The sequence below is a fragment of the Aethalodelphis obliquidens genome, unplaced genomic scaffold (genome assembly GCF_003676395.1).
Source record: "Aethalodelphis obliquidens isolate GAN/ISIS:26980383/991018 unplaced genomic scaffold, ASM367639v1 scaffold70, whole genome shotgun sequence".
In the NCBI taxonomy this organism is placed as follows: domain Eukaryota; kingdom Metazoa; phylum Chordata; class Mammalia; order Artiodactyla; family Delphinidae; genus Aethalodelphis; species Aethalodelphis obliquidens.
Genome location: NW_020838014.1, coordinates 2068049 through 2088719, shown reverse-complemented (window position 1 = coordinate 2088719; position 20671 = coordinate 2068049). Strand labels below are relative to the sequence as shown.

Here is a 20671-nt window from a genome sequence, read left to right as displayed (position 1 = left end):
AGTTAACAAAAATTGGATTTTTATCACTAATTGTGGACTATAGGGAAAATAAATCATTTCTGTGATACTAAATTCTTAGCATTTATCAAGCCTTCTAATTCGTCTCTATTCAAGTAGTTACAATAGGTGGGTAAATATAGTTCTGGATGGAAAGGGGATTTCAGAAATCTCACTCCGGGAAGCATGTCTTATCTACAGGGGCTGATTTAGTTGTTATATTAAAGAATTTCACAGTCAGACTCTGAGAGGGAAGGACCTGGACATGATGTGTTTCACAATAACAAGATGAACCCAGGGTGACAGAACAAGTGTGTTCAAATACTCCAGAAAATGGTTTTATTCTGAGAATGTTCCTTTATTTATAGATGCTACTGAATGCTGCTTCCGGGGGCTGAGAAACCCGGATCTATTTTATGGAGCTAAAAACTGTCTCTACCTTCCAACAAACATCTCTAATTAGACTTGAGAAAAGAATTCTGAAAATCTGTACAAGCTAAGCAGATGTTTACGCTCCCTTTCTTCTTTGTAAATAGGTTAATGTAGCTAGATATTAAAATTAAGATCTAGCAAGGACTGTCTACCACCACGTTTGTTCTCACTTGCTTGTGAGTCGGTCTCACACAGGTTCTGCTTCTCAACACTTGAACTTGTACAGCGGCTGCCAGATGAGTTGGTACCTCATCTGGCAACGGACCGTGAAACTGGTTTCATGATTAAGTCCCTCTTCAAATATGTATTATGTATTAATGACTAATGACTTAGTAGTTGGTTCAACCAAAATATCCAGAAAGAGAAATTTGGTAGTTTTTCTTCAGATAGCAATAAGCAATATTTCCATATGCTTCTTTGTGGTTTCATAATAAAATAAATGAAATAAAAGGGTGATCTGAGATGCTATAACACATTAGAGTTGGATAACACAGCAGGAGGTGAACTCTTAATCAATTGAAGTGCTTTCTCATTTGAACATTCATTTGTAAATCACATCTTTAACAGTTATTTGAAATACCTTATCCGGCCGAATTAAAATAAACAGCCATAAGAAAGTCAGTATTTGACTACATTTTTTTTTTCTTTCCAGTAGCGATGTTTGGGAGTTTTATTTTTAAATGGGGACATCATCAGTAAGCTGTTAGGAGAGGCAACTGCCATCTTTAATGATGAGTTAACAATCTCTTCTTCTGCAAGGGCTCAAATATTTCTCTCTGTAAACATGCAACATGCTATTGAGAATATCAACTTCCAAGCCAAACCTAGTTTTTTCATTACTGTGGAAATATCTGCGTGAGAAGGATAAAATAGACATGATACAGTAGATAACTTGGCACAAATATAAAGTGAGTTGTGACCACGTTGTGAATATCAACATGTCATTTGTTCAGACACTCATGAAGACGAGCTGGGCGGCCTGAGCCGGGCGTGTCCGATGAGCCCGTGGGTGCGGCTCCTTCCTGAGCGCAAGGCGGGCAGCCAGCCAAGGGGACAGTGGGTTCTTAGCAATCCTGCAGGCCCTTCATGCAGCCTAGGTAACTTGATGCTCAAATTAAAATGTACTTCTGATGTGTGTTTCAGAATTCCTGAAAAAAATGATTTTGGGGGGGGGAGGGGAACACTGCTTTTTAGTAGGAAAAGATTACAACTTGTTTTTTTGTTTTATACTAAAGGTCACAGTCGCTTCTCGGCCACACCAGTAGTGCCTGTGGCTCTGCTTGCACTTGGCACCTTCCAAGGCCCTGGAGTTATTGGTGTTTTCTTAGCTGGAGAACCGCTTTCAGGTTTGAACCCTCCGCTCTCTTTGTTTTTGTCAGCTGCCTCTAGTTCTTTTCTTTTGTGATCTTCTATTTTGTTTAAAACCATTCTTTCTTCAGGTTCCTGCTTTGGCTTCTTTTCTGATATTTTGACATTTTCTCCTATTTTATCTTTACTAGAACTTGTTTCTACTAAGGTTGCCTTCTTTCCTTTTTCATTTTCTGATATAGCTCTACTAGTAGTGTTATTTGTCTTTTTGGATGGAAGCGACTTTTCATCCATTCTCTTGCTTTTTTTCTCTGGAGACCTGGTTCTGTTTTTTCCAGGCTGACTCTGATTTGTATCTTTCCTGACAACACCTGATCTTTCTTTCCCATCTGACATCTGCTCAGCATTGTTGCTAGCATAGCCCCCTACTCTTTGGTTCACATTTGATTGGTCTTTGCTTCCTTCAGTTTTTTGCTGCTTCTTTGGGCTTGAAGACTGTCCTCTGCTTTTTCTGCAATGGTCTTGTCCAGAAGCTGCCCTGGTGCTGATCTGACTACTTTTATTCTCTCCTTTCCTGGGGCTGAGTGATCGATCTCTGGGTCCTCTTTTGGGGTCATTTTTTAGAGGGCTGGGAATCTTTTCTAAATGTTCCTCTGAATATCGACTGGCTGACTTTTTGGGACTAGCAGATCTGCCTCTTGGTGTGACACCATTTTCTACTTTCAAGAGATTTTTCTTATCACTGTGCCCATGACTGTTGGGTGGATCCCTTTTATTCACATTTTTATGGAGAAGAGACTGATGTTTTCTATCAGACTGATTTTCATTTAAAGTGCTTTTCTTTTCAGGCACAATGTCCTTTAATTCTTCTGCCTTTTCACATATCTGAACTCTCATCAAAGATTCTTCAATTACTGGCACACGAGACTCTTCAAATATGAAAGCAGAATGTGAAGATGGGTGAAATGGTGACTGTTCATCATAAATCACATTGGAAGATGAAGGGTTATTAATATTCCAATCACCTAAAAAAAGTGATTTGAGTAGAACATTATTAAATTTTAGAATTATAAATAGGAACAATTAAGTTTTGAATTTTTTGATAGCCATTTGAATTTTACTGACTGCTTAAACAGCCTGAGTATCTTATAAATAAAGTTCATGTATGTTTAGATCTCTCTCTATAAAGGCAGACATATACAGACAGCTATACTTGTACCTGAAGGGTAGGTTGTTTTATATATACAAAATAATAGTATTCATTTTTCCAATTACTTTTGTATAATAGGTACGATAATATATGATGTGTAAATTCTTTATAAGTAGCAAAAGCCCAATAAAAATCTTAAAAGAAATAAATAATAAAATAATTGGACCAAATTACCTGGTCCAAGCAGCTTACTAATTTAGCTATTATTGATGGATATAGCTTCAGGATTTGCCAAAATCACTAATAAAGGAGACCAAACTGTGGTAACCAGAATGGAGTTCATGGGCATTTGTAAATAATTTTCTTGCTTTAAGCTGTCAAATTTAATGTCAAAAGGAAACTGAAAAGTGCAGAAGATAGAAGTAGATGTATTTAATAGCATCATTTTTAATTAAAAAGAAAAAAAAAAGAAGGAAGTGATTTACAAGACATGCAAATTTACCAAATCTTTTTAAGGAAAGACCAAGAAAAGCCCTGAAAGCCTTAATGTTGCTCAGGTTTCACGTAGGAGCACAGACCGGAAGGAGCCAAACCTGAAGAAGGAAGAGAAAAAGCCTAGGACTGTGTAAAAAAAACATCACAGCGCAGTTAGCAAAGATGTCACCGGGGACGTATGGTTTACAAGCAGATGGTGGAAGGTAATACAGTCAGAGGATTATAGGCTGGAAGGGGACTGTAGGAGGTCATGTCTATACTTATCCCTCAAAAGCTGTATGGGGGGAAGGGAGGAAACTGGAACGGACAAGGACTAAGTGGTGTGGTATTGTACTTCTAGACTAGTGCACTCAGTTGATAAACAGTGATTTTCAAATACTGTGATATTTCAAAAACATACAATGAAACCAAGGAAATTTAAGATCAGTACAGGACTACGGAAATGGTCCCAAGTGCAACTCCTTGTCTCCAGGTAGAGCTAAAGTAACTTGTTTTTGACAAATGACCAGAAAAGCCTAAAGTTCTTATGCTGCTCATTAAGAGAGAAACTCATCTTACTATAAGGAAAAAAATAACATTTGAAGAGATTTCAAATGCTTTTCATGACATTAAAATCGTTTGCCTCTAATGTTCTCATTTTTTATAGGCACTTTTCTCTGCAAAAGCAACTGTGTTTTCTGCTGAAACTAGCTTAACATATATATTCTAGTCTAACAAAAGTTCTGTATGAATCACTTATTTTATAATATTATTATTTATGGTAACTAACTTTAGATGGTTCTGGTGGTTACCTCTGAATTAGCTAGTAAAATATCTGTCCCCTCCAAACAGATATTCCTTTTCCTTCTGCTGCCCCCTCCCTAACAAACACATTCTCAGCTTTTCAGCTACAGGTGAGCTACTTAACTTACCATGGTCAGGTATCAAGCCAGTTCCTGGCCTCAAAAGAAGAAGAACTTTATTTCCACCGGCCTGAATGAGCTCAATTGCTCGAGTATGTGTGATGCCTTGTGTAGGTTCCCCATTGATTTCAACAATCTGGTCCCCAACCTAGACAGGGAACATTCGCAGAAACAACATGAAACTACACATCCTCCTTTGGTTCTGTTTTGTCATCCCTAGAGCCACCCAACTCTGCTGAATGACTCTCTTTGTAAAATATTTAACTTGTGCACAGTGCTATTACACTAGAGTTGACGAGGAGTGGACACGTGGTAGCAATAGGAAGAGAAGATGTCCAGTTTTATTTATGCTATAAAAGTTTCTATGACTAGTAAGCAGGATCTGGGCATCTTGAAGCCAAGAATCAAATTCTAAGTTTTCAACCAAACGTTAAGTGGTGGGAGAGGGTGAAGGCTCTATGACCCACATGATACCACAGAGCTACCTCTGATTAATCCGCCTGTGAAGGGTACTTACCGACTCGAGCTGAATATCCTAAATCCTAGGCAGGTGGCTCCTCATCTTTGAAGCCTATCCTGGCCTCCAGGGAGAACTGCCTACTCCTTCCTTTGTGTTGCTGCTACACCCTGTACATATATGAGGCATTACCTAAATGAAATATTTATAGACTAAAACTCTAAGAAAACTCAGCTTGGAGAAATTCATACTACTATGAATACTTATTTAAAACCAATAGCTGGCTTACACTAAATGACTTTAGTGTGTAGTGATTTCCCTAGAAAACAAACGCACGCTAGGGATCAGAATAAAATGCCTCAGCACCATTGCTATTTACTAGAAATGTCTGTAGTTATGTGAAAAGAAAAAGGAAATGTGAAAGAGTGAAGTATCACTTCTGCAAAGGACCTGGTTAAAGATAATGATGGTAATGATTTAAAAATATATCCAGATTTTAAACGTTTCGAGGTGACAAACAACTAAAGGGTATTGGCTTCAAAACAGAAAAACTGAACAATGGACAATTACTGAAATTACAAAAAGCAATATTTGCAGAGCTTACTAAAACAATGCAGAGATAACAGAAGAGGACGCAGTAATTATTTAACAGAGGTGAGTAGGATTGCTCTGTATCCACAGCTGCAGCAGCGCACAGTGGCTTGGAAGCTGGGCTTTGGAGTCATAATGTCTGTGGTTCACTCCTGGCTCGACCTCGTCCTAGCAGAGTGGTCTCATTTTCCTCTCTGTTAAGTGGGGATAACATTAGTACCTACCTACCTCCTGGGGTTGTTGGGAGGAATTAATGAGCTAAAAACAGGATTATACACCAAGCACAAATAAATGTTAATTTTCAAATGATCTATTTTCTGGTTTTCCAAAAAAAGATTTAAAGCTGGTGGCACAGTGGTTAAGAATCTGCCTGCCAGTGAAGGGGGCACGGGTTCGATCCCCGGTCTGGGAAGATCCCACGTGCCGCGGAGCAACTAAGCCTGTGCGCCACAACTACTGAGCCTGTGCTCTAGAGCCCGCGAGCCACAACTGATGAAGCCCGCGTGCCTAGAGCCCGTGCTCCGCAACAAGGGAAGCCACCGAGATGAGAAACCCACGCACCGCAACGAAGAGTAGCCCCTGCTCACCGCAACTAGTGAAAGCCCACGTGCAGCAACAAAGACCCAAGCAGCCAAAAAAAAAAAAAAAAAAAAAAGTAGCAGGATGAAGATTTAACTATAGACTGCACCCCGTTCTATACAATGCAAAAATTTTTCAAGTAAACTAAGAAAACAGAACAAGTTTTATTGCATATTTATGGGAAAAAAATGAGTGGAGGATATCACAAAATAGATGGAGTTAACACATAAAGTGGAAAAAAAATCTAAAATAAAAACCAAAGTAAGGGCTTCCCTGGTGGCGCAGTGGTTGAGAGTCCGCCTGCCGATGCAGGGGACACAGGTTCGTGCCCCGGTCTGGGAGGATCCCACATGCCGCGGAGCGGCTGGACCCGTGAGCCATGGCCGCTGAGCCTGCGCGTCCGGAGCCTGTGCTCCTCAACGGGAGAGGCCACAGCAGTGAGAGGCCCGCGTAATGCAAAAAAAAAAAAAAAAAAAAAAACCAAAGTAAGATGATAATAAACATAATAGGATGGAGAAAAAGTAATAAACACAATTCATTAAAAAACCCTTATAATCAGAATAGGTATATAAGTGAAATAAAGGTCGGTACCCAGATTTTCTTTAATAAGTGATTATAGAAAAATCATTTTCATGAGGAAACACAGATGACAAATTAGCACCAGATATAAAACCCTCTGATAATTAGAGAAATTACTATTAAAATAGATACTACTTGGAGCATGCTTTGGGTACATCTTGTAAAAACGTGCTTGAGGTTATAATTCATTTCAATTATAGTCTTTGGCTTAAATTCTCTGTCCAAACCTGCATATTTCTTATTCTTTCAGCACAATAAGTAAACTGCAAAAAACTTGTAATTGAACAGATCTGCCACCAGGTGTCATTTTTGTTTAACTTAAAAACTAAATTAGGGTGAAGGAGAGGAAAGCCATGGTTTTAAGATTTATGGTAGAGAGGCCCTCAAAAGGGGAAAAAGGTCTAAACTGGACTACACAAAGCTTAAGATAAAAAAATCACACCTTTGAGAGGGAAATGTAAACATTCTTCTAAAAGTTTGTTACTTTAAAAAATTTAAGTGTGATAAAAATACAAAAAATGGGGAATATATTTTTTGATAAGAATAAAAATTCAAGGTCAGGTTTTTGTATTATTGAAAAATAGAATTGTGGGGGAGAGAGGAGAGAAGAAAGAAATGAAAGGGGAAGAAAAAAATGAGAACAGGAGAACCAAAAGGGGGAAAGTAGGAAGAACGATAGAGAAAAATTGTGTTGCTTTAAAAAAGTCGCTTTTTAAAGGCAGTCTTGCAGTTTTTCAAACAACATCCACTAAAATATTAAAATGACTAAACAATATTTCTAACACATTGCTTACATTATCTTACAACCTCTTAAGACCCTTTATGCCTCCCAAAGGAATTGAGTCCAAATGACATAATCATGGCCTGATGTGAAAGCACACAGACCAGGCTGAGAGACAGTGGCCCTGGGTCCCTCTATGGCTGTGACTCAGTCTCCCTGAGCCTCAGTTTTAATCTGCAAGTGGGGATAATGCCCCCTACCTCACAGAGTTTTTGTGAGACTAAAACTAATACAAGTGAAAACATGTGGTCTGGAAGACAACAGACTCTTAACAGTTTCTAAATCGGATTCTGTTCTTTGTCAAATATTTCAGTCTGACACTATTACCTAATATGGACTTTTTCCATTCAGCTGATTTCTCATTCCCTTAGCCCAGAACCTTTTTCCTTCCTCTCTAAATCAGGATTTAAGGACCAGCTGAAGACTCACTACATGTACAGATCCTCTCAACACCTTTCCATCTATCTTAAAAGTAAACATTTTCTTGTTTTAGTGAATTATACGATTACACTGTTTGCTTATTCCTTCCTATAGCCCAAGTCGTGTCTACCCAGTAATAAGTTCTGGGAGTTAATCTTAAATATTAAAAAAAAATTCTCCCATTATCTAGAAATATTAACCATGCATTCTATTCTTTCAACAAATATCTATGGAACATCTACTATCAATATTCAAGGCACTACCTCAGGTGCGGAAGATACTGGAATAATAGGTACAGGACACAAAGTACAGTGTCAGCTTAACAGAAAAGACGGGAGAAGAGGAGAGAGGCAGGAGGGGAAGGCAGACAGGATGGATGCTCAGGTGGCTGGCTCCATGCACAAGTGTCAGCTGGAGATAAATGTTCATCTTTTGGGACAGTGGCCACCTGAGTAAGTTGTCATTTACAGCAAAGCTCCCATGATCCCTACACCAAGTCAAGATTTTGATGATTTAGTAGCCAGAAAAATTATTCTCTGAAAAGCTGATTTATTTTATTAGAGTTTAGAACAAACCTGGGCATAGCAGTAATAGCTTATTTGCTTTTGCTTTCAAATTTCAGAGTTTCTTTTTTATATTAAAGCTGATTTAATCACATAATTCTAAAGTTTCTGTTCATTATTAAGAATAACATGTTTTAGGGCTTCCCTGGTGGTGCAGTGGTTGAGAGTCCGCCTGCCGATGCAGGCGACACGGGTTTGTGCCCCGGTCCGGGAAGATCCCACATGCCGCGGAGCGGCTGGGCCCGTGAGCCATGGCCGCTGAGCCTGTGCGTCCGGAGCCTGTGCTCCGCAATGGCAGAGGTCACAACAGTGAGAGGCCCGCATACCGCAAAAAAAAAAAAAAAAAAAAAAGAATAACATGTTTTAGAAATAGAATCCTTTAAGGCCTCTTTGTTTGCCTTTTATTTGGTGAGATTACTGTATCTGAGGGTTATATTTGAAACCAACATTTCAATTATATCCTAGTTTTTGGTTTAACTGGAGTTTTGTGATACAATATACAATGAGATTTTTTTTAAAACTCCAAATTTAAATGACTTAGAGATTTTTGTTTTAAAAGGTTGGGGGTGGAGGAGAAAAAGGACCAAGAAAACCAGAAATAAGTATGCCATCCCCATAAACAGTGCCTCAAACTGCTCTTACTAAAACTTTAAGAAGTTTACTTGGGCCATGTATTTTACATGTATTATAGCTCTGCGTTTTGTGCAGGTTCAGAGTAGTTACCCAACGATGCACAGCTACAAGGTGGCAGAACCAGAGTTCGATCCTTGTCCTGTCTGATTTCCAAACCCATGTTCTCCCCACTTTATTAAACTGTCCCTACAAGAAAGTGAACTGTGGCGAGAGCAAACAGCTCAGCTTCAGCACACTAATGGACTTTGGCCATCAGCGCCTCTCCTTGCCGTCAACACCCTCCAGCTCTGCTTCTGCTGCTCTGCGTTCTCACCCTCCCCATTTTCTCTACTTTCTATGGTCCACTAATGACAGGCCTTATCCAGAGTCCTGCCCCTGGCCCACAACTCTCTAAATCGTCTCCTTTAGTGAATTCATCCACAGCAAAGGCATCAGTTATCACTTCCGTCTGGGTAATGTCACAATCTGGGACTTTACCTCTTGTCCTAACTGCCTGCTAAATATTTACACCTGCTCAACCAGCTGGTCCTTCAACATGACTACAACTTAGTACATCATCAGTCTTTGCCAAATCCTTTCTCCCACTGGCCTCCCTCACGTTTTTTCTTTTTTCATAGTACAGGCCGGGTGAAGCCTCTAAGCCATCCTTTACTCTTTTTTTTCCTTCATCCTTCACTCATTTAATACTTGTCAGTCATCTAAACTGGTCTTTTCTTCATTAACGGTTGATCCCACATGCATCACTTACCGTCCACCCAAAGTACTACCATCCAAGTTACACTCCCACCACCATGATTCGATGCCTAAACTATAGCTAAGCCCTATCCCCTCATCCATCCTACACACCAAGAGACTGATTTTATCAGTGTATTGCTCTCAGGGGGAACTCGTGGCGCAAAAGCCTTCTGTGACTTTCCACTGCCTTGGACCTACATACTGGTGATTCATCCTACTTTCATATTCTCATTTTCTTCTACCTTCCTATGTATTTTCTAAATAGACTCTAGGTAAACTCGACCACTTGCAGTTCCCTATATATGACGTGTACTTCCTTCGTTTTACCCCTTTGCTCATTTCTTCAGCCTGGAATGTTTTCTTAATCTCTCCCTGTTGAAATCCTATTGACTGTCCAATGCCACCTCTTCTAGGAAATCTTCTCTACTCATATTCACCTACTTTGAACTTGTACAAAAGTCTAGTCCTTTAGAGAAAGGATGGTATCTTGTTTGGGGGTCACTCTTTCTCCTAGCTTATTCAGTATCATGTATAAATCCTTGGGTAAAGCAAACACTCGGTAAACGTTTATGAACTGAGTAATGGGAGTGGAGTAGTGATGTGCATAATTTAAAACTGCAATCGCCCAGAAGACTTTTCTAATCATTGTTAGAATTTACCATCTAATAATCTGCCAGGGTCATTTGCCTTTCTAATTAGTTTACTTAGTTAAAAGCAAAAGAGAAAAATAAAAAGAAGAAAAAAAAAAATTTCGCTTTCCCTGATGCCCACTGGTAGCAGAGGGAGGAATTCCAAAGTTCTCTTGAATAGTAAGGGGAAGCCTGTCCGGATTTTATAATTTTTAGCATATAAAATTTTTAGCATATAATTGAATACCAGTAAATTAACTATTTAAAAAAAACTGAGCCCAGCAAATGTCTTCAATATAAGAAGCCTCTAAGTAACATCTAGAGAAGGAAGGAAAATATCTTTTGCAGATCCATAAACCATCTGGCCTCAACGCCATGTACAAAGCTATAGTGTTTCAGAGCTGAGAACCCCTATGCAGGAACATTGCTGACGTGATTTCTAGTCCTGCAAATGATAATAAAGTTTGGGAGAGTCATGTTTTTCGACCTCTGGCTCCCTCTAGAAGTAGCTAAGAGGGAAAAAAAAAATCCTGGGATTATTGTTTCTTGGAAGAAGTCTATGATTCTGTTTCATCCTGGCTTTCCCAAGACTTTTAATAAGATGAAAGTATATTTTATTTATTAATCCATTTGCCCTTGAATGTGGACTACGTAAGTAAAATTGATTTTTTCTTACTGACCAAAGTCAAGCCAGCGCAAACAGCCTAACTGCAATACAGTATAGTACCCTGCAAAGAGGAAATGAACTCATGACAAGCATCTGCCTTTCAGGTTTTAGTGATGGAAAAGCTTGCTTCATAGATTCAGGAGGTTTCTGCATTCCCTTTAATCAACTATTTTCAGAAGTTTCCAGTCCGGAGCCAGAACCAAAGGTTGCAGACAGAAGCCAACTCACGTGAATTCTGCCGTCTTTGATGGCAGGACCGTCCTCAGCCAGACGCAGGATGAACAGCCCCATGTTGTATTCCTTCCCACCCCTGAGGCTGAATCCAAAGCCCCGGGGGCCTCGCTCCAGCTCCACTGGGTAACAGCCAAGGCTCTAGAGAGAGGGAAGTGTAAGAAAAACAAGTTTACGTGGACTGCTTTATTTAAAGTTTGAAGAAAGACTCCTTTTATGGCCAGAAGAAATGATTTATATTCTCAATACACACTTTTAAAAGAAAATTGAAGTACAGTTAATTTACGATGTTGTGTTAGTTTCAAGTGCACAACAAAGTGATTCAGTTACACATGTATATATATTCTTTTTCAGATTCTTTTCCATTATAGTTTATTACAAGATATTGAGTATAGTTCTGTGCTCTACAGTAGGTCCCTGTTGATTACCTATTTTATATATAGTAGGGTGTATATGTTATCTCAAACTCCGAATCTATCCCCCATCCCCTTTCGTAACCTTAGTGTCTTCTATATCTGTGGGTCTATTTTTGTTTTGTAAATAAGTTCATTTGTATCATTTTTTTGGGATTCCACATATAAGTGCTATCATATGATATCAATATGCATTTCTATATCATAAGGAAGGAATGTACGTTTTGGTCAAAGGGCTACTTAATTTCTATAAATGCAGCCTAAATTAATTTGAAGATTACATGTCTTCTCTACTAGTTGGTCAATATGCAACAGAACAATCAGAGAACAGAATTTTGAACAGTGCTTCCTTTAAGCAGATTTTGACTAATTTTCCTGAAAAAAGAAAAAAAAACCCACCCCAAATCCTTCCTTGATTAACTAAAACACTGCTACTTCTAGGTACTCAACTAAGGGTTAAAATTTCTCCAATAGAGGATAAACTTCTTTTTCACTCTTTACGTTGTCTCGTGGACACTAAGAGAATGCCAAACACAGAGTAGGTCCTTAAGAATGATCAGTTTTGGGAACAAATTTATCTGAACTGATTTGCAGTTAAAATTCATCAGTGTCAGTGATTCAGCAACTGAAAAGAACTGTCTGCATCTGGGGGGAATCTCTGTTACCTGATTGTGCCGACTGCCTATGACTGAAATCATTGCAGTGTCAGGCTGTGCAAGGTGCTTGTGGTCAGACCACGAGTGTCTGTAGGAAGTGAGGACGTCTTTTCCAATTTCACCTTCTGTGACACTTCTACAGGAAAGAGAAATCAAGTCACTCTCTGAACTGAGAATATGAAAAACAGCCTAAAAGTAAAAGCGGATCAATTTCTTTTCCTTTAAAAGCTGAATTGTGCCATTCTCCCTCTGACAAACTGCTATTAAGACAGGCTGTATCTAGAAGCAGAGAGATGCCAGGCAAAAACTAACCATTAACTCCAGCCTGGCTTCAAGTCTGTCAACACCCCCATGCTGTTTTTTCGTTTTGTTTTTGTTTTTTTGTTTTAAGGGTGTCTCAGCACAGTTTACATCAAGGAAAACTGCACTCAAGTCACTGAACCGGAGGGCAGGTAAGCTGACCTTGTGACAGTGTAAAATGGCTCTCCTGCAGTACCAATGCCTGTGAAAATGCTGAATTTCTGGAAATTTAGTTTTTGTTTCTTGACTTACATTTTCAACGAAAGAGGAAAGAAATATGCATAGATACTGCTCGGGTAGTCTAAGAAGATGGTAATTGATGTGGGTCTGGGGCTTCCCTACCAAAACCGTGAGGACCTAGAGCAGCAGAGTAGGTGCTACTGTCACTTCTTTCTAATCCCCACCTGTTACGCTGCACCCTGGGCTGGGGCTGGGAAGAGGGGGAGGAAGGGACAAAGGGACCGGAGGGAGTAGACATCTCATCTTGACCTAACCGGCTGGCTTCTGCATAACTGTGTGGAGGTGAGTGGGGGTGGGTGGGTGATGAAAAGTGGGGAGATGAGCAGGGGAAAAAACCAAAACCTGAGAAGAGCAGCCCCACCTGTCCCCAGGTATGTGGTTGGCCTGTGACTGTCCCACGGACCTGTGCTGCAGGGCTGGGCTTTGCCTGGCGGAGTTTGTTCCTGATGGTGGACCAAGATGCTCTGTTCAAAGGCGAAACAAGAGAAATAAGAATTTGTACATAAAACTATGAAAGTGAGACAGTAACAAGTGGTTGTCACTTTCCCGACGGTAGTGACTTTACACAAGCAGCACTGCTATCAGCTGCCTGCGACTGGAACTAATGTCTTTTTCCCTGTGGCTTCTGATCGATGTTTATGTTTGAAGAGACCAGGAATCATTCTTACTGCACATGCTTTCCCTCTTTCACCTTTGTTTTGGTCGTCCACACAACATGAAAATCAGAAATGAACATACTCCATACTATTATCTAGAGGACTGAGCTCTGGGAACTACCTTGTAATATATTTATGGGTTTCCAGAGTGTACTGCCCATAATTGGTAAACCACTCTAGATGACAAAGACAGGTCTTAGGAATGCTGGAGCACAGAGGCCAGTCTGGAAATTACACACATATCTTTAACCTGCATCTTTAATGTAGCAGTAGTTATTTCACCTGACTCTAGTATCAAAGAGAAACTTATAAAATCATCCTGAGTATTGACAAATGTTTATAAAGATTTTACTGATTCTATTTTCTAAGAGCACAGATGTAAGTGAAAAAAGGAACATTTGCTTCAGTACCATCCTCAACAGCTCCAGAACTCCTGTTGTTCCTTGAAGGCGGATTTCATAACTAAGCAAAGTAACTGCTTGCATCTAGAACTAGATGCCAATTCATGGGAGATGACAGTTAAAAGACACTCTGGAGGTTGTCAGACTCATATTTATTTTTAAAGCTGAAACTTTCGGACTTCCCTGGTGGCACAGTGGTTAAGAATCCGCCTGCCAATGCAGGGGACACGGGTTCGATCCCTGGTCTGGGAAGATCCCACATGCCACGGAACAACTAAGACCGTGCGCCACAGCTACTGAGCCCACGTGCCACAGCTACTGAAGCCCGCATGCCTAGAGCCCGTGTTCCGCAACAAGAAGCCACCGCAATGAGAAGCCCACGCGCCGCAACTAGAGAAAGCCTGCACGCAGCAACGAAGACCCAACACAGCCAAAAAAAAAAAAAAAAAAAAAAAAGCTGAAACTTTCTAATGTTTTATCCCGCCCAAATTTTAAAACATAGAATATTTTAAAATATCAAAGAGAGAGCATAGATTAATGATTAAGACCATGAACTTTGGAGCAAGACTGATGGGGTTTCAGGCAGATCCCATCATTTACTAGCTATGTGTTCTTGAACAAATTACTTTAATTCTCTGTGCTTCTAATCATCTCATCAATGAAAAGGGAATTACAGCTACCTCGTGGGGTTACTGTATAGATAAACATGCTTAGAACAGTGCCTGGCATATCATATTCACTATATTAATGTTTCTATTAAAATGATCATTATGGTTATCATAATCATCAAAATGATTGGGGCTATATTTCTTATTTGGGGCTATATTTCTCTTAAGGTGTACAGTCTGAAATATTTACCTAACTTAGCAAAAATGTTCCAGGTTAAGAGGACATTTTTAGGTTAGAACATGTAGAAACTGATAAAATCTGAATCTCAAATATAATGAAAACACAGAAAGACTGATGTGAAAAACAAGGAATATGAATGTTTAGGAAGCAATTTCTATTGAGAGAGCTGGGACTTCAGGGTCACTAAATACATCATTATTTTATGGCTTGGATTAAGTTGTTTCTCTTCGAAGTTCTTGGGACTAAAAACATAGATAAATAATTTATTCTTATTTAAGAACTTCTTGTAACTGAAAGTAACTGAGAGTACTCTGAAAACACAGGCCAGGGTATAAACAGTGGCGGGAGGAGAGTAGTGGTATCTGGCTAGGCTGCCGCAGCAGCCTCTCTGAATTTTATCTGAAGATTTTTGTAAAGCAATGGGTTAAGTATATCTTTCCCTCAATGAGAATTAAACTTTTGCTGGAGTTTCTGTATGTAACTACTTAAGAGAAAGTGTATTATCAGAGGATAAACACAAAATCCCACAGTTAAACTTTAGCAACAAACATTATAATATATTGGGAATCATCTTTACCAAGAATAAATAAGAATCTCATGAAAGAACTTTCTAAAATTCTATTGAAAAGATGACCTGAATAACTGAAGAGAGAGCCCATACTCTTAGGTGGGGTGACTTAATATTTAAAGGTATAAATTTTCCCGAAGTTAATATATATGTTCAATATATCCCAATAAAAATTGCAGCTGGATTTTTTAGAGTGGCTTAATAATTGGCTCTAAAATTTTACATGGAAAATTTCATGAATACCTAGTTGATTTGGTGGGGGCTTGGAGAAAGACGTGCCTTACAGACAGATACTAGAATATACCACAAAGTTACAGACTAAAAGAAAAAGTGTGTGTGTGTGTGAATATATATATATACACACACTCAAAAATTATATTTATATATATTAAAATTATATGTATATATACAATAGGTACATATAGATAATAATAGATAAACTAGCAGAACAGAATAAAGAACTTGGAGATTCTCTTTTTTTTAACATCTTTATTGGAGTATAATTGCTTTACAATGGTGTGTTAGTTTCTGCTGTATAACAAAGTGAATCAGCTATATGTATACATATATCCCCATATCCCCTCCTTCTTGCGTCTCCCTCCCACCCTCCCTATCCCATCCCTCTAGGTGGTCACAAAACAGCGAGCTGATCTCCCTGTGCTATGTGGTGGCTTCTTCCCACTAGCTATCTATTTTATATTTGGTAGTGTATATATGTCAATGCCACTCTCTCACTTTGTCCCAGCTTACCCTTCCCTCTCCCCGTGTCCTCAAGTCCATTCTCTACGTCTGTGTCTTTATTCCTGTCCTATCCCTACATTCTTCAGAACTATCTTTTTTTTTTTTAGATTCCATATATATGTGTTAGCATATGGTATTTATTTTTCTCTTTCTGACTTACTTCACTCTGTATGACAGTCTCTAGGTCCATCCAGTCTCACTACAGTCTCACTACAAATAACTCAATTTTGTTTCTTTTTATGGCTGAGTAATATTCCATTGTATATATGTGCCACATCTTCTTTATCTATTCATCTGTTGATGGACATTTAGGTTGCTTCCATGTCCTGGCTATTGTAAACAGTGCTGCAATGAACGTTGTGGTATGGAGATTCATGTTTAAAGGGGAGGTTAATATACAGAAGAGATGGCTCCACAAATCAATGAGGAAAAGAAGTACTGTCTAATAGATGGTACTAGAAAAACTGGCTCACTGTAAGGATAAAAAATAAAACTGGATCCCACCTAAAACTATATATAAAGGTAGGCTCCAGATGGATTCAAGATCTAAATGCAAAATGCAAAATTAGAAATCCAATAGACGATAATATAAGAGAAAATTTCTGTGATATGGGGTGGGGAAAGATATCTTAAATAAAACTTCAAAAGCACAAGCCATAAGGTACTGAATAAAAATTGACTAATCTGGTGACATCTAAATTAAGACTCTCTGTATAACAAAGGGCACCACAGTCAAAGTTAACATACAGATGACAGGAAAAGGTATTTATGCTTTCTAAAACTAAATTGGACTAATGCCTATAATTTGCAAGGAATCTCTAAATATCAACAAGAAAAAGACAGCAATCCCACAAGAAAAATGAGTAAAGGATATGAAGAGGCAATTTACAAGAAAAAAACCAACCCCAAACAAGCATCCAAATAGATGCTCAAATTCATGCGTAATCAGAGAAATGCAAATTATATACCAAGTAACACTTTCCTTGCTGTACACTAGCCAACTTGAAAGCTGGATAATGCTGAGTATTGGCGGGGATGTGAAGATAAAGAATCCTCAGTGTTCTGTTGGTGGGAGTGTAGATGGCTGCAGCGATTACAGAGGACAATCTGATAGTACTTGGTCAAAGTAAGCAATTTCTTTTGATCAAGCAATTTCACTCCAATAAATTCTCACACTGTTTTATAAGGTACATATATGAAGGTATAGAGGATAGTTTGTGATAATGGGGAGTTGGAGATGGTGTGGCTGTCTAGGGGGGAGGAGACAGGTAATACGCAGTAAATATACAGTATGGAAAATGGTCAAGTAGTTAAAAGCAATCGATTGTGTTCACCCAGCAACTCAGATAAATCTTGAAGGCACTTGATACCAAAAGCACAAGCAACCAAAGAAAAGATAGATAAATTAGACAACAGCAACATTAAACTTTTGTGCATCAGAGGACAATATCAAAACAGTGAAAAGACAACCCGCAAAATGGGAGAAAAGACTTGCAAACCATATATCAGATAAGGATCTAAAATCAGAATATAAAGAAGCCTTATAATTCAACAATAAAAAAGACAACCCGATTAAAAGTGAGTAAAGGATTTGAATAGACATTTCTCCAAAGAAGATATGCAAGTGACCAACAGCACACGAAAAGCCGCTCAACATCATTAGTCACGAGGGAAATATAAATCAAAACCACGATGAGATACTATTGTATTTCACACTCACTAGAATGGCTTAAAACACACACATACATACACACACACACACAAAGGAAAATAAATGGTGACGATGTGGAGAAATTGGAAGCCTCATACATTACTGGTGGGAATATATAACAATGCAGCTGCTGTGGAAAACAGTTCGACAGTTCCTCAAAAAGTTAAACATGACATCATATGACTCAACAATTCCACACCTAGGTATACACCCAAGAAAAATGAAAACATACCTCTGTATAAAAACTGTATGCCAATGTTCATAGCAGCATTATTCATAATAGAAAAAAAATAGAAACAACCCAAGTGTCTATCACATAATGATTAAATAAGCAAAATGTATATACACATAATGGGATATTTTTCATTAGTCATAAAAAGGAGATGCTACAACACAGATGAAACATGAAAACATTTTGCTAAGTGAAAGAAGCCAGACATAAAAGGTCAGATATAATTCCATTTACATGAAATATTTAGCAAATCCATAGAGAAAGAAAGTAGAGTAGTGGTTTCTTATAGGGGTGATAAAATGTTGTGGAATTGGTGGGGATGGTTGCACAACCTTATGAATATACTAAAAACCACTGGCTTGTATACTTTAAAACAATGAAATTTATAGCACATGAGTTATGTCTCAATTAAAAAGAAAAAAGAAGATACAACAACTAAGTGCCATGAAAGATCCTGAATTAGATTCTGTAACAATAAAGTGACATTAAAAAAAAGAAAGCATATGGTTCTGAGAAAAAAAACCAGCATAAAATCTATAACACAATACCAGTTATACAACTCAAAAAATAAAGGCAGACACACACAAAAACATGTATTTTAAAAGACATAAATAAAGGGAGGCACATAAAATACACTGGCATAACTCCCAGTGGGAGTAGTGAGAGAAATGAGAGTGGAAAACGGAGACAAGTGAGAATAAACAGATAAATTAATGGAAAGCAAAACAAAACGAAAATGATGGCAACACTACCAGAACCATTCTAACATAGCCCTTGGTAGCCTTTGGGAACTTGTGTCCACTCTTAAAAATGAAATGAACAAGACCTGACACAACATTAGGAATCAATTTTAAAAAATCATACAATTTAAAGATTTCTTTCCAAATAAGCAAGAACAAGCAGGCTGAGTCAGTTTATGCTCTAGACTTGAGAAGGAGCTGCCCTGGTGAAGAGGTGGCAGTGTCGTGGGAATGCCACACAGCAGGGGGAGTCCCGAGTCCTGAATGTGTTTGAGGGTTTTATACCACACACGACACTTGACTTGGGAACTTGGCAAAGTAAGAACAGATACCGAATCATATCTAGCAAAAGGGGGAAAAGAGGGTGAAGGAAACAAGTTTTCTTTTTCCAGATAACTGTCTTTTATTGATTTACAGTGAATGGCTTATGGAGAGGCGGGGAGCAGTATCACATGGGATGGAATGCAGCTTTGAGGTATCGCTCTGAATGTGTGATTTCTGAAAACAGCTGTAGAGCTGTAAGTATTCATTTGACTCTTTAGTGCAATTGACAGACTTCAGAGAAGCTTGGACGTCTTACGAACTCCATGAATGGGACAGAAGGGACACTTTCTAATTTACCTGAGAAAAGTAAGAGATTCTAAATGTTCCCACAGTTTAATAAAACTTAAGAGTATAGTAAAAATAAGGTGTAATCATTGAAATGTGAGTTTACATGTCAAATGTGATTGTATTTTAAGAGGTTGCACCTACATATGAAATAACACTTTAAAGCATGGATCTGCTGGGGTGTTTCCCGCCACCCTTCCACTTTTCGTAAACACTGATTGGCCTTATATAAGAAATCTTAAGATTGTCCAGAAGACAAGTCCAGAAGTATTTGGGCCAGAATGTCAAAGTTATTATTATTTTTTTTGCCGTGCCACGCAGCTTGTGGGATCTCATTTCCCAGACCAGGGATTGAACCCCAGCTCTCGGCAGTGAAAGCTCAGAGTTCTAACCACTGGACTGCCAGGGAATTCCAAAGTTAATTTTTAAATGGAAGAAAAACAACTGAGTAATTTTGGACAACCTCTCGAAAACACCATCAACAATAAAGGGTAATTTTGAAAAAAAAATTATACTAATATCATTCAGCAGTAGAAAGACCACTTCTTTCTCTGTCTCAAGACTACTCAAAGTGTGGTCTGTTAGTCAGCAATAAGATGCATACTGATACTGAGAGTAAAAATTTTTTAATTTTATAATGATTCGACAGAAAAATTTTCATTTTTCATTTAATTTTTATTGAATTTTACAAAAAACGCTGGTCTGTGATGAACTGGGAAAAAAACCACTGATGCTTCTATATATGGTTTAAGAAACACTGATGTATACTACTGCTAGTTCCACTACTTCTAGCAGCTTCTATCACTACTGCATGCCAAGCATGGTGATATAATTGCACTACATACATCATTCTCAGAACAACCCTGAAATGTCACAACCCTGTGGCACTGAGGCCTGCTTTTCTTTGTGGGTCACGGAACAGAATTTAAGGCTAAAAAGCAGGCCAAAGAGATCATGGTAAAGAAACTGAGATAAAGAAATCTTACCAAAATCATATTAAGTAACAATAAGCCTTCATTCAAAAAATTTGACTGAGCACTTACTATGTGGTTAACACTGTTTTAGGCCCTTGGGATTTAGCACCAAACATGACAAAATCTCTAACTTCATGAATCTTATGACTTTACATTCTAGTAGGGGAGACGACAATAAACAAATAAACTCATAGTTCAATAACCTCATGTAGAGATAAGTACAATGAAGAAAAGTAAAGCTGAAAAACAGAAAGAGACTCACAGACATAGAAAACAAACTTAGAGTTACCAAAGGGGAAGGGCGATAGGGGAGGGATGAATTAGGAGGTTGGGATTAACATCTACACACTACTATATGTAAAACAGATAATCAACAAGGACCTATTGTATAGCACAGGGAACTATACTCAATATTTTGTAATAATCTATAAG

The 20671-nt window shown here is 38.4% G+C and overlaps 1 protein-coding gene across 3 annotated transcripts in view; it reads right to left on the bottom strand.

Annotated features, from left to right (window-relative positions):
- Positions 1 to 339: 339 nt before the first annotated feature.
- Positions 340 to 20671, bottom strand: part of MAGI3 (membrane associated guanylate kinase, WW and PDZ domain containing 3) — a 265111-nt gene continuing 244779 nt past the window's right edge. For all 3 annotated transcript variants that reach the window (XM_027090938.1, XM_027090939.1, XM_027090940.1), the window contains 5 exons: positions 13120 to 13222; positions 12228 to 12354; positions 11147 to 11290; positions 4294 to 4432; positions 340 to 2762 (listed from right to left, as the gene is read on the bottom strand). In XM_027090938.1, the coding sequence (XP_026946739.1) occupies positions 1666 to 2762; positions 4294 to 4432; positions 11147 to 11290; positions 12228 to 12354; positions 13120 to 13222 (1610 nt within the window). In that variant the 3' untranslated portion in view covers positions 340 to 1665. The remainder of the gene's footprint in view (positions 2763 to 4293; positions 4433 to 11146; positions 11291 to 12227; positions 12355 to 13119; positions 13223 to 20671) is intronic.